Raw genomic sequence first — 15,031 nt, 5'->3', positions numbered from 1 at the left:
ATAATTATTTTGGGTTTAAGAAAGAATATAATTTTATTAAAAAGTATGCTAATACATAATATTAATCTCTTAGTGAGGGTATTAAATTAAGCTTTTACAGATTTAATACTGAACTTTATCAAAGTCACACAGTTAATTTTAAAATATGGAGGGGCTTTTGTAAATTAAAACATTCTAACTGCAACATTTTCTTGGTAGTACTGTATACCAATATTCATGTAGGGAAATCATAAAACAAACATATTTTGGCTCCTTTTTCTAATGCTTAAAACATATCCACAAAGTAGCTAACCTCAAGGGCAAAAGAAACTGCTCGAGTATGATGCCAAATTTTACTAAGATTAAGCAATGGAGCCATATTTTAGATATTTTCTATGTGATCAAATACTAATATTCTAAATTTTGGTGTGAAATTGCTGGCTTAAAACTGAAGCATTTTTAACATAACACATGATAATAATATCAGAAATATTATTTCCACATACATTGGTCTCAAATAAATACTACATGCTTTTAAAGAACATTTGTTTACATTAGTATGCTATTATGAAACATTAAAAAAAGTATGCATTCTGAAAACCCTTATAAATGGACTGAACAAAATACTGTAATGAATAGGCTGAACAGTTAATGGCACAATATTCAAAATTAATTTTCGTTTTAATAAACTATATATCATCTAGTTCCATATTACAGAAATTATTCACATGGAAATTTGCTTGTATTGTTAAATCTTTTATGAGTAACTTCCTAAGTCAGAAGTTTTTTGCTCACTACTTTACACATGAAACCCTTAAAATGCAATTTGCGGATGTCCAAAGGCTCACACCCTGCCTGGAAAAACAATTGCTGATATCCAAATATCAAACAGAGCCTCCAGCTGATGTGTGGGATGCAGTAGTAGGTTAAAGATACTAAAGTTTAAAATCAGCTTAGAATAATCCCATATTGAGTATAAAATTATAGCCTGTCATCAGGAACAGACTGACAGAGCCAGGTCCAGATGGGAGACTGGCTGGGAAAAAAGCTGAGGCAGGTGGGAAAGTGATGGGAACCTGACGGAAGACAGGACTACTCCCTCTGCTGGCAAGCGTCTCACCTGCTTGAATTTGTAACTAATAACTAGCTTTCCTTTAATTATTTAAGATGAAACCAATAAATTATGTAAGGTGTGTCTTTTTTTTAGTTGGCCGTTTTGTATTTGTACATTTTCAAACTCATGGTATCCTATTTTTTTTCACCAGATTAATTTCTCAGAGATGTTAAGAATCCAATGTTTCACTAGGAGGTCCAATTATTTACCCTATAATTTAATTGCAATATAAGCATAAACAAATACAGCACTACTTTTATAGTCCATCTTTAAAAATTAAAAATGCACTTGATTTATGTTTATTGACATAGAAACCTTCTGGAAGGAAAAAAAATTTCTTGGGCTACAGACTTCACAATCTCTTTCTCAGGCACTGCATAATGCCCTGTAATGAAATAATATAGAAATGAACCATATAAATCAACTATACAGGGAACAAGGAAAACAGCATGTCACAGCAAAACAGCATAGATGTACAGCGCCAAACCTATCTGATAATCTAATGATCTGAGTTTACAGATATTATGTACTAATATGTTAAGAAATTAAGAACTAATGTTTACACAAAAATTTTGTTAAATTTTACAGAAAAATTATTCAATGTTTGATTTTCAATGTAAGTTAATAGCTGCAGCAAAAACATTTAGTAAAAATCTGTTCTAAGATTTTGGCCTACAACCAGAAGCTCCCAGAACAGGAGGGATCAGCTTTTTCACCCACTGTTCTCATCTGAATCCTGGCTTAAAAGCTATTCCAGCTCCCAGCTTTCCAGAAGGCTCCATCCCAGGAATCCCTGCCTGCCATTTGGTTTGCTGATTTTAATCTCTCAGGACTTTCTTACAGTGGCTCTACTATGCTGAACTGGCACTTGCTTCTAGAAGTGAGTTATTATTAAACCTGTAGGTCAATTGTGGCACTAACAACTCTTTGGAAGCTTTCAGCCACAGTGTACAATTTGCTAGTCTAATTAAATATTAATTCTAAGTGTTACATTTTGTGGCTAAGAGCTTTTATTTTCCATCATCAACCTGGAAGAGAGAGGTTACAAGGCTAATTTAATCTCTTCCCCTGTCCTCCCCAACATTAAAGATTAACTACATAGGGTGTGAAAACATTGTTAAAGAAGCAGGAAATCTTTATATAGTAATAATAATGCAATTAACAGCAAAGGGCTAAAATATAATGTTTAGGATATAATATATGACCTGGTACTTAAACAGCTTTAAATTATAATTTGTTACAAGCATGTTTTGTCTCAATATTAAGAAATAAGTATCACCCTTCTTTTGAAGACAGTAATCTTTCTTTAAGGGAAGGTATGCATGCAAGTATATAAGTAGGAATATTTCAAGACTTGCATTTTCTCACAGGTATTTTTCAGAAAGCTTGTAACACTAAAGATAAAAAGCTTAGTAATTCTATTTGTAAAATAAATACAAAATTAAATAAAGTTGTACTTCTTTCCTGTATACAAAAAAAAGTGATGTAGTAGAGTCGAGACTATAATAAAAATAATGTTAGGGATCCTTCCCTTTTTTCCCTTCTACCATGTTCAAGGAGACAAAATGCAGAGTCCCGTTCCGATTCTGCGCCCAGAACAGTTGTGTCCACGCCTGGACACTGGGCATTATAAAGACTATGCAGTCCAGCAGCCAAAGATTCCATATGCCTGAACAGATGACTCAATCTCCATACTGTGATGAGATATTTCACTATTTCTATCATTGATATCTTTGAAAATTTTGACTCTAAATAGTACTTTAATGACCATCACCACTATAAGGTACTGTGGTATGAATTGTTATATGAACCAAAACTTCATAAGTAATTTCAGGCAAAGCAAATAAGTCTTTAAAACCAAAATTATTTTTCATTATATGCCTTATTGAATATGCTTTGGTTAATTATAATAAGAGGCTTCTAAATGACTGTTTTTTTTCTTTTGAAGATACATATGAATCTTACTGAGAATTTTAAGTATGCTGTCCTTATTTAATATGCATATTAAGAACAAATGGCAGATATACTGTTCCTAATCCTCTATATAGACAGAAACTAATAAGCAATTTGGAGTTTATCTATGTAAAAACTTTCAAACATTCTTGATCAAGAAAGTAAATTAGATGTATATGTATAATGCATACAAGCTAAGATTTGATTTAAAAATTAATCAGATACTACATTGTGCAATATAAAATATGAGCTATAAAAATCTGTAAACCCAAGTGTATAGGAGTACTTGAAACACAGTTCTGTTATTTGTTATTGTACAAAAAATAACAGACTCTGCTTACAACCCAACCAAACTTGTATGAAGCTACTAAATTTTCAAAGACTGGACACATATGGTGTAAAATTAAAATGAATTTAACATGATTCATTTCATTTAAAAAAATTATTTCTATTTAAACTTTTAAAATATTAATTTCTTACAAACTGTATCAGACCAGGTGAGAAGATCTAGAAAAATAAAGGCAGATTCTTAGTTGAGAGTATGAAAATCTGTTACCCAGAAAATCTGACTTTATCCTTTAGTAATTGATAGTCATGATCAAGAGATTAAATCTGTAATTTTCATCCTTAAATATTCTTAATAAACTGCATCTAAAAAGACCATTTCAAATAATAATTCTCCTTAATAAAGTACATTTAAAAAGGCCACTAAAGATAGATTAAATTATATGGCAGAAGGTGTTGTTATGCCTTTCTATAATGATGCTCATAGCAACAATTACATAAAAATATTTTCCAAAGTTTTATATTTTTAAACTCACAAGAGTCTGTTATTCCCTCACCATACAATTATTCTTAGTTTGTTTTAAGAATAAAAGATTTCACACTGAGAGAAATTCACAAGGTCACTGGGGTCCACATTTCATAATCCCATATTAACAATTAGTTCGAAAGTTGTCCATTGCTTGATTTAGAGTTTAGTTGCTAAAATACTCAGCATGAACACAAAAGTTTATGGATGTGAAAATGTCTGTTCTGAATTTCTCTACACTGCAACATATTGTATGATTCACTTCAGTGGGTTCAAAGTTTTAATATTGATATTAAAGAAGATAGATTTGAAAATATATCAATTAAAATAACATACTAAATAAAACTCCACTCAACTTTCAAGAGATATATAACAAGGGCCTTTTCTTCCTGATTTTCTTCAGAAAAAGAATTTTCCTTGGTTTAAGCAAAATAGTGTCAGTGATAGTTTTCTGCAGTGACTGAGCTGGGGGTGGGGTAAGGGGAGGGCAATCCACAGATCAAATTGTTGGAAAATAGTGGCTATATGATAGAAACTGAATAGTCTATTACTGACCAAGTGCCAATAAAAATAATGACCAATGACCAATAAAAATATATTACAGGCCAGCTTCAAACCTGAAATCTGCTCTGAATAAATGAAAGTTTAAGTAGTTTATCAACTAATGTTCAATAGCAAATACATTAAATACTTGCAATACTAAGAATTATGATAGAATGAGAAAATCTTATTTCATATTTTATCATCAGTAATGTCAAGGAAGTTTTCATTCCTGCATTATTATAGTTAAGGAAAAATTTATTGGGTTGTTTACATTTAAAAATTCCTTGGAAGTGTAGATTGTGACAGCTTGAATAGATTAGCAGTGATGAAAAGTAAATTTTCTTTTTGAAAGGAAAGCTGTGAGAAAGGTATAGAAAAATAACCTTTCCTATTTTAATTACAACTGTAAAGTGCTTTGATATTTATTTCCTGACAGTTTCAGGTAAAAGTAATTTCAATCAATAAAAAATACAACTCAAGAACAACCTGTCACAGATTGTGAAAATAAAATGCATAAGCTAGGGGAAATTTATTTTCTTTTCACATCATCAGTATAGTCAAAATAAGGCATGAACCTAAGTATCTATCTCCAAAAAAAAATAAATGTTATTGGTCACCATTTTTCTTAAGCAGAACTTTCACTGGGAAATAAAAATAATATTAAGGCACAAAATATTTGTATAATTTGGAAATGGATAACAAATTTCGCTACTAGTAAGCCAGTTCTCATTTATAATAAGACCAGAAAACATTACAGTTTCATATCTTGCCAGATATGGAAATCAAACAGTATTCTACGGTAACAGCTTCAAAATTATAATTGTGTTTAAAAAAAAAACTCATTAAAAAATTTCGAAAGGTGTACAAACATTTGTGTTTCTAACAGTAAATGGAAAAAAAAACCAGCAGAATGTTCAATGTAGCTGAAATGTAACAACCTTTAATGTGGAAATTTATACTTAAGCTTTTCAAAGATGAAATAATATTCTCTTACTTAAGATAATAGGAAGGAAGAGTTTCAAGGTAGGGTTTTAATTACTTCTCTTAGATGTAACCTCTCCTCTTTCTTTTTCAATCCACGACAACCTTCACTCGACAGCAGAGTTTTGAACAGTTGAGTTGTGAGAATGTGAGCAGCTGCTGTTATTATAACTAAAGGTCTGTCTACTGCTTGAGTCTGAGAGACCACATGTTCGGCTGTCCTCTCATCTTGCCATCCTCACCAATTAACTATTAACATGGAGGGCTGTACACATGCTCTTGGGGGCTCTTTAACAGGCTTCTTGGCGAGTGGAACAACTACACAGCAGGGATCTGGGAACCGAGTGATGCTGGAATATCGGGGAGCCGTCCGTGGCTTTGCTTCTCTAACGACACTTTACTCCACAGTTCAGCGTGTAACAAAGTCTGTATTTAACTTGGCCATTTTCACATACATTTTTAACAAAGTGTCTTTGGGTACATAATAAAATGATATTCTAGTAAGACACAACATGAGTAATAACACTACTTCATAGGGAAAACTGTTTAGGACTATACATGTATATATATTTTAAGTCAATCATACTATATTTGATGAATAATTTTAGTGTTTTCAGCTAACAGATATTTAGAATTCATTTTTATGCATTTGTTTTAATGTATGCTTGCTATTTCCTGTGCGGTGATGAAAATAATCTTTAACCCAAAGGAAATAGGTCAAAGTCGTGAGGCTGAACACAAAATAGTTCAAATACAATTCTTTTTCACTCTACTTGCAAAAGTCTTATTATAACAAGTTAAAATCAGTTTTGAATCTATGTCATTATTTTCCCTGTTTTAACTTTTTCCCCTCTTTGTAATTTCCTTAACTATGTGTTCCTTCTCTACAATGAAATTAAACATGGGAAGCATGCCAAAAGTACAATAAAGGGTAACTAATCATTACTGTACAAGTCTGACAGAATGCTAATAACTAAAGTAAGAATACTGATTGGCTGTTTTTCCAGTCTATGAGGAATAGATATTTTATATATTTTTAATCTAGTGTTACTTAACATAACATATTCAAATAAAGGTATCACAATTCTGTTTCCTATAGGTGTTTAATTATATGACAGTATTTCCAAGGATATCAAACTACATTTCTATTTCTTGCAAAAATCCATTTTACTATCAAATATCAAGCTCAAGCATCCAAAATACATACATATATGAATCATCTGCTCCATCCATCCTATCTTTCACATTGAAAAAAATTTCAGGAGGATGGGACCTTGCTTGTTTTATTCACTACTATATCCCCATGGATGCCTAGAATAGTACCTGCAACAAATATTTGTTGATTGAATAAGCTAAATTATTCAATCACCATTTAAAGTTTGACTTAGAGTCTTCAGGGGTGACACTGGTCATAATTGAGAGGAAGCTACTGTATGATGTTAAAAAGAGTCATGTTACAACAAGGGGATGTTACTAAGACTTCAGTGGCCATCAGACGTCAGCCATGCTTCCTAACCTATCTCGCCTGTGAGAAGATCTTGTCTGTGTTATTCATGAAAAGAGGCAGAAAGCTGAAGATGTCTGTTGCTTTGATGCACTTACATACCTTAGTTTTCGTACCCCTGATCTCTGTTCAAATTCTCAGTTTTGGAGGTCTGTTTAAGTAATAACAGTGAAGGTGACAACTGTTAACATGTAATGAGCGCCTTCCATGTGCCAGCACCGGGTCAGTCCATGTTATTGCTAATGTTCTGAATTTTTACGAAAGAAAAAGCTGAGGCTGAGAAAGTTAGACTTGACTAAACCATATAACTAATTGGGTCTATCTCCCTCCAAGGCCCAGGTTCTTTCTATCACTGAATGCTACTTTGTGCACAGTTTGCTTCTTAATTTTGGCCCTATTTAGTACTTCATTGAACAAGCAGAATAGCATGGTAGTTGAGTATGGTAATTGAAGGGGGAACTGCTTAGATCTAAATCTTGCCATTCCACTAGTTGTATGATCTTGGGCAAGTCACTATAATTTTCGGTCCCTTGTTTCTTATTTGTAAAATGGAAATAATGACAGCACCAACAATATAGGACTAAATGATAATGATAGTAGTATAAGGATTAAATGAGTTAACATTTGAAAAGATCTCAGGACTGCAACCGGCCTGTAGAAATCACTGTGTAAGTTTTTAAAAAACAAACTCACAGTTTCCTGATTCTGTATATGCATATGTCTTTGATTAGCTTTGTAAGCACTTTTTATTCTCTTGGCCTAAACATTGTGATTTTCCTTGTCAGTCTTTAAGAGTTACAGTTTTATCCACTGTTTATTACGTATCATGGCTGGTTTTAGCAAACTGTTAAGTTTTACATTTTCTCCTATGTATTTCGATAAAAAAACAAAAACAAAACATGGTCAGGTGTCGTGCTCAAAGAACAAGGAATACTTTTTTTAAATAACTCCAGTGATATTAGGACTACAAGACTACTATATGATATCTAGGCAAAACTGTTCAGGGAATAGACTGGTGTATTTATCACCAAAGTCTGACCATATCTTTTCCTATTTCTACTTCAAAATAGTCTCTTAACTGGTATTTAAAAATGTATAATTTAAACTACATCTTTTTCAGTAATACAAGAATTTAAACACATCTATAAAATACCAAAATTCAAACACTGGTTAATGTTCAGACATCCAGTTCACCTTATCATCTCAACCATTGTTTAATCAGTGGTGAATACTGGATGATCTAAGGTCTTCTTATAATATTACTCCTCTTCCCTTAGACAGAGGCTAGAGAAATCACTGTCACAAATATTCACAATAGGTTTGGAATCTCTTCTCGAAATACCAAGGATGATCACTACCAAAAATGGCTTTAAAATTTTTTTTTCTTTCTCTTCTTTATTGCATAGGCACCTTTGGAATAAATTTTAAAATCACATATATTCATATATTTATCTCATAATTGTTTTGGTTCTTAAATTTAAGTCTTTGATTCATTCTGAATTATTTTTTGTGTATGATGTGATGTAAGGATCCAAGTTCATTCTTTTGCCTGTAGCTAGCAAGTGGTCCAATGCCATTTGTTGAAAGGCTGTTCTCTTTCTATTGAATGGTCTTGGTGCCATTGTTGAAAACTGGTTGAGCATAGACGCCTGGGTCTATTTCTAAACTCTCAATTCTATTCTGTTGGTTTATATGTTTATTCTTATTCAAGTACTAGACTCTTTATAGACCTCCAAATTTCAACTGTATCTGTTATATTTCTGTTAATTTAACTAAATGTAAAGTTCTCATGGACCCATGGAGTGTCACCAAGTATATAGTCCTTGTTTCTTTGACTTGCTTGAATATGTCATTTAAGTTCAGATCTCAGTTGTAAAACAGGGAAAATGCTTAACATATCCAAGGACAGGAGCCTAGCTCAGGTAAACCCTTATTTTCTTATAATATGATTCTAGAATCTGATTTTCTGGGTTCAAATTATGGTTTTTCAACTATTTAACTTTGATCTAATTTCTTAGTTTCTCTGTATTTCAGTTTCCTTATAAGTAAAATGAAGACAACAATAGCATTTACTTAAAAATTCTATAAGAATTGTTAGGTCCTGACCAAAAGGGCTTGCTGGTAACTCTCATTGTTATAATTGCTATGTGTTAGAGAAGTAAAACAAACCTCAAAACTTCTCTGCTATAATTTACTCCAAATCAAAATGTTTTAGTATGTTCATTAGAAAAGATTTAGTGATTTCAGTGATTTTGACTTTCACATTCCCTTCATTGTAGCAGATATTTCAGTTATTTCTAGTATCATGTTACAGTTTATATGTATATACACACACATTATAGTGTATATGTGTATACTGTACACACACATACACACACACACACACACACACACACACACACACACACACTCTCACTGTGGAAATACTTCCAAACTTGCCATGTGAACACTCTTACGAAAAGAATTTTTTTGAATCGATGAAGAAATCTTACAAAGACCCTTCTTTCCCTGCGGAGATTGGCTTCTCTTTCTGAGAGTGTGGCTTCAGAATAATTTTATATATATATATGTATAATTATATGAATAAGACTGGTCCCTTTCTTGCCTCTTGTTCAGATATATGTGTGTACATGTGTACACACATATATCTGTACACACACACAGCAATTAAAATATATCTAAGACATAGCAATTATAACAATGAGAGTCACCAGCAAGCACTTTCGGTACACATGTACACACATATATCTGAACAAGAAGCAAGAAAGGGACCAGTCTTATTAAGATCAGCTTCTTTCTTCCCCCTTTTTTTTTTACTGTGGTAAAATACATACAATGTAAAATTTATCATTTAACCATTTTAAAGTATACAGTTAAGTGGTATTAAATACATTCATAATGTGCTACCATCACCAACAGCTATCTCCAGAACTCTTTCCATCTTCTAAAACTGAAACTCCATACCCATTAAACAATAAGTCCTCATTGTCTCCCACCGTCAGCTCCTGGCAACCACCATTCTACTTTCTGTCTCCATAATTTTGACTACTCTAAGTATGTCATATAAGTAGATTCACAGTATTTATCTTTCAATGACTGACTTATTTCACTTAACAAAATGTTCTCAATATTTACTCCTGTTGTAACACACATCAGAATTTCCTTCCTTTTTAGGGTTGAATAATATCCTGTTGTATGGATATGCCACATTTGCCTATCCAGCTGTCAGTGAATAGTCAGGCTGCTTCTACATTTTAGGTCTTGTGAATAATGCTGCTAAACATAGGTGTAAAAATATCTCAAGATCTATATTCAGATTGGTTTTAAGATCAATGAAAAGATATGCAGCAAAATCAACCTCACGTCACAATGATATTAGCAAGTTTACAATAAATCCAAGAAAAATTATAATAAAATTAGTAAAGATGAAATTACTATATACTCACTGTATATTAAAACCATAGATACTAAAGTATTGGATAATCCAGATACCTTGCTGCTTTGGCATTTTAAGCATCTAAAATCTCTTTTACACAAATGACACATGAAAATAATTTATAAAGCATTTATATACTGCTCTTCAACGATGAACCACAAGTTAGGAGAAAGTAGTTTTGGGAAATTCCTACCTGGATAAGGTGTGTTGGCATGGTAATGATACAGGCTGAAAGAGAGGTTCGCAGAAGTCCACGGAGTATATAGAGGAACTTCGTGAGGCTATGACTCGTGTCACAGTTTTCTGTACAGCAGATATCATCTCCCCACAAAGGTGAACCAAGATTCTGGATTCCTATTCTTAAAATGTTTTTCTGTTTTTTCTAAGGGAAAGTGAGAAAGAGGTAAACACATTAAGTTTAGTAAATGACAGGATACCTCTTTTACTTTTATCTGCCAGTTCTTATTTTTATTTAAAACAGATCAGAGAGATAATGTCAACAGATGTAGGAAAAAACTTCATGGAGTATCAATAATAAGGCAATATAAAGGAGATCTTTAAGATTATGATACTATTAAAAATAGCAGAACTATTTTTTTCTTGTGCTTTTTCCTTGTGGAAAAATTGAGGAGTATCACAGGCCTTAAACTTAATAGTTTCTAAATTTTAACAGTGACTACTCTAAGAATTATGTTTGAGGCAATTAAAGTAATACATGACAAATCACAGGTAAGAATAAAGACAGTCTAAACCAGAATGCATACAAGCCGTTCTTAGCATTACAAAATTCTGTCTTACAATAAACTACAGAGTGCTCACTATTTCTCAGATAAATTCTATCATGTTCATTGCCTACTATTCTGTGTGGAAGAAGTTTAAAAATGTATTTTTTTGGTGTTTAACATTTTGCACTTGCCTCTATTTTTTCTTCTTGAAGCTATTTTTATGATAATTTGACACTTTTCACAAAACAGGTGAACATTTATTTAGAACTTGAGCCCATTGACATTAAGGTCATAACAACAGTGAAAGATATTTCTTGGGAAAAGAGCATTGAAAAACCACTAAGTAAAACCTAATTTGAATGTCAATAAATGTTTTCCAGCAGATATGTTTATAACAAATCTTACTATTTGGGTTATTCTAACCAAACAAATGTTTTGCAAATGCTTTCCTTAGCAATTCAGCAAAATTTCCAGGCAAAGGAAGGAGCTATCAGCAAAACCTGGCACAATGAAATAATTGGAAAATCATTAGAATTCTAACAGGAAAAATAAGATTTATTCTCCTAAAGCAAAGACTTGGAACATGACTTTCTAGGCGTGATTTCTGATGAAACAAGATCCTAAACGTGCTACTGCTATAAAATGCCATTAATAAAATTTATGAAAGTGATTTTCTGTAAATCCAAGGAGGATTTGTTGATAAAAGGAAGTAGGGAAAATGAATAAAACATTGAAATGTTACAAGAGGAAAACCTAAGAAGATAGTAGTTAGTAAGACAGGTAAAATAGAGGCTTTTAAATATGCACTGTACAGCTAAGTAGATGTATGATTTTGGACAAAACACATACATTACTTAGGTCTTAGTTTTCTCATCTCTAAAATAAAAAGGATAGAACAGAATGTTGCTCTATGAGACTATGCATGCCTGTGTGTGTGCTTAGCTGTGTCTGACTCTTTGTGACCCCATGGACTATAGCCTGCCAGCCTCCTCTGTCCTGGGATTCTCCAGACAAAAATACAGGAGTGGGCTGCCATTTCCTCCTCCAGGAGATCTTCCCAACCCAGGGATTGAATCCAAGTGTCTTGTGTCTCCTACACTGGCAGACAGATTCTTTACCACTGAGCGACCAGGGAAGCCCCTATGAGACTATATAATTCCTCAAATAAATAAAGTGATACAACAGCCTATATAAAACTATGAGAATGAAATTTAAAACAGAAGAATTTAGTCTAAGAACATTTGAGAAAAACCTTTTGACTTCAAGGACCTACAGCACAATGACAATATGAAGGCTGTTGGGTCAGTTTCCTTTCCTGCTTGCCTTGAGGGTATGATGACAATATGATAGCATAGGTTGTGATCCTCAACAGTCCATAAAAAATGCTTTCTTTGTATTTCTGTATTGAATAAAATAATGTAGTATATGTTAGAAGTATAAATAAATTTCTGATGAGTTCCTGTGAAGTATCTGTGAAATATAACAGGTTATTGATTTTTCTGTATTACTTAGAAACTCGGCATTTAAACCAAATGGCAAGAGTAAGGTTCATATTCTCATCCCCAAACTTGCTATCTCATGATCTATAGCCTAAGTTAGATTCCTAGAAGAATGAGCACTCTGGAAAAAAAAATTTCCAAACAAAATCTATATATTAGAATGAAACCTGATGGTAAAAGGAGAGCAGCATCATATTGTGTACCCTGTCAACATTTCAGAAAGGTCAGCTGTATTTTAACCCACAGTCATCATTACCTACTACTGTTGGATCAAAAAGTTTACACCAGTTTATAACAAAATTGCTGTCAGGTGCAGAATCAGGACAGCCACAGTTTAGTGACTTTGACAGGTACACTGATATACACATATAGGAAGAATGAAAAGATTAAGCCAGAGAATGAATGAGTGATAGATATTTAAGTGAAGTAGGTATATAGCACATTCTGAGCATAATACTTAGCAGAGATAATACATTTATATTTTAAAAAATATGACAGTATTGTAAAAACAAAGGCTGAGTTACAAATTTCCTGTGTTGTTTGGAACATCTAATTCCTTGCTATACCATAAAATAATGGGGCATACTGCGAGGCATAATAAAATTTAAAAAATAAACTTTTGCTGATAGCTGAACAATAAATAAATTTATTCCTTAGAGAATATCTAAAATATTTAATCTGGTACTCTAAGCAAAAATCAATGTTCAAATTTCACTTTTTGTATTATTTCTTAGATATCTGAAAATGAAAAATAAAATTATGACAGGAATTTGTAAATGTTCCCACTCCAAATATCTTTACAGATAAGCTATAATACTTTACTTTTACCATTATTAATTATACAGTAGTATATAATATTCTATTCCTTAGTGTCCATCTGTTGACTCCAACTAGTTTATTTGCAAATGTAGTGACAGAGAAAGTAAGATGAAAATATCCTTTTAAAAAGTAGGATTTACTTCAGTGTCAGGATATTATCTTGACTCAGGAATAATATTTTTTGAAGTAGTGCCTGATAGATGTATTTTTGTGGCTTTTGGAAGTCATCTAAAGTTTCTGAGACAGATAAACAGTCTTGGTAATTTAGCAAATGATGTAATCCATAATTCAAAAATATACAAATTCATTAACTATATTTTAGTTCCAATAAAATAGGAAATATATTTATAATAACTTATTTGCATATTTAATTAAAATTATTTCTTAGCATTCCTGGTACTCACCATAAAAATGTATTTCTCAACCCTGTTTAATCTTTATGAAAGTTATAGAACCTCTGGTTCAGAGACCCAAACCAGTCTGTTGCCTATTAATGTTCATAAAATAAAATATCATTTATTTAAAATGGTGTTAATTCAAAGAAACAAGTAAGAAAAGCTTTTCATTCCACTCTAATAGGGTTCTTTGGATGTGTGTGTGTGTGTGTGTGTGTGTACACATACCTATATATGTAAGTATGAGGGTATTTATTATTGCCTTTGCTTTTCTTGCATTCTGTAAAATTTCTTGCTCTTAGAAGATGTGTCATCCTACAAGAGCAGCAGCTCTGCACAATGTACCACAGGAACTGTTATGACATGCCTGTTTCCATAGTTACCAGAGCGCGTGGGGAGAGGTGTCTGTCAGGGACCAATTTACCTCTCCAGACGGGCACTGCCACCAAAGAGAAGACATGGAGCCCATAAATCTTAGCTAGACCAAAAACGGAGCAACAATGACCAAAATAAAAGTGTAGTAAATACCAAGGGCTGTCACAAAAACTGTAACATACAAGAAAGACCATCTATAAATGCATATGTGCCTTACCATACACACATAAATATTTTTAACCTGCTATTAAACTGATGATCAAAAGAGATTCTAAAAGTATTTCTTTTACCATGGATGAAGTGTTAAATATAGCAATAAAGCTAAAGAATATTTAAAAATCTATGATACGAATTAAGAGCAAGTGTGGTTAATAATGCCAAAAATAAAAGACTTCTGGCTTTTTTGTCTTCTTCAACAAAAATAATGGTGCTCTGGAAATAATTCTGCTAAAATAATATAAATGAAATGCAAATCTTTTAGCAGCAATAGCAATTAAAATCACTGAGGAAGAATTGTGAAAGGCATGATATCTAGAAATAAAATTTCCCTCATTTTGTTCAAGTTAAACTAACCGGAACATTTTTAATGGTAGGAATCCAGAGGAAGTTTTTAAAAATAGAGCTACAGAGAAATAGTTAAGCTATAAAATATTTTAATGTAGCAAATAAAAAATGCATCTTTTATTCAATGAGACAACTCAAAGCATAATATAATAAATAAAACCTTGAAACTCATAATTCAAAATTAAGGCCTGACTGACATAACTATAAAAAATTAAGATAGAAAAATACAAGTCCCTCAAATTTAACAGTAATTTTCAAGCTATGTTATTTATTAATTCCAGGCACTACAAATACATATTTAAAAGTAATTCATGTTGACAATGCATATGAACA

At 32.2% G+C, this 15,031-nt stretch overlaps 1 protein-coding gene across 1 annotated transcript in view; it reads right to left on the bottom strand.

Moving 5' to 3' along the window:
- The window catches only part of ELP4 (elongator acetyltransferase complex subunit 4), a 232,108-nt gene that overhangs the window by 136,026 nt on the left and 81,051 nt on the right, over window positions 1-15,031 (bottom strand). The window contains exon 7 of the mRNA XM_043481548.1: window positions 10,515-10,703. Coding sequence (XP_043337483.1) covers window positions 10,515-10,703 — 189 coding nt within the window. The remainder of the gene's footprint in view (window positions 1-10,514; window positions 10,704-15,031) is intronic.

The sequence above is a fragment of the Cervus canadensis genome, chromosome 11 (genome assembly GCF_019320065.1).
Source record: "Cervus canadensis isolate Bull #8, Minnesota chromosome 11, ASM1932006v1, whole genome shotgun sequence".
Classification (NCBI taxonomy): Eukaryota; Metazoa; Chordata; class Mammalia; order Artiodactyla; family Cervidae; genus Cervus; species Cervus canadensis.
Note: the sequence above shows the minus strand (reverse complement) of the source record. Positions and strands in the feature narration are given on the sequence as shown.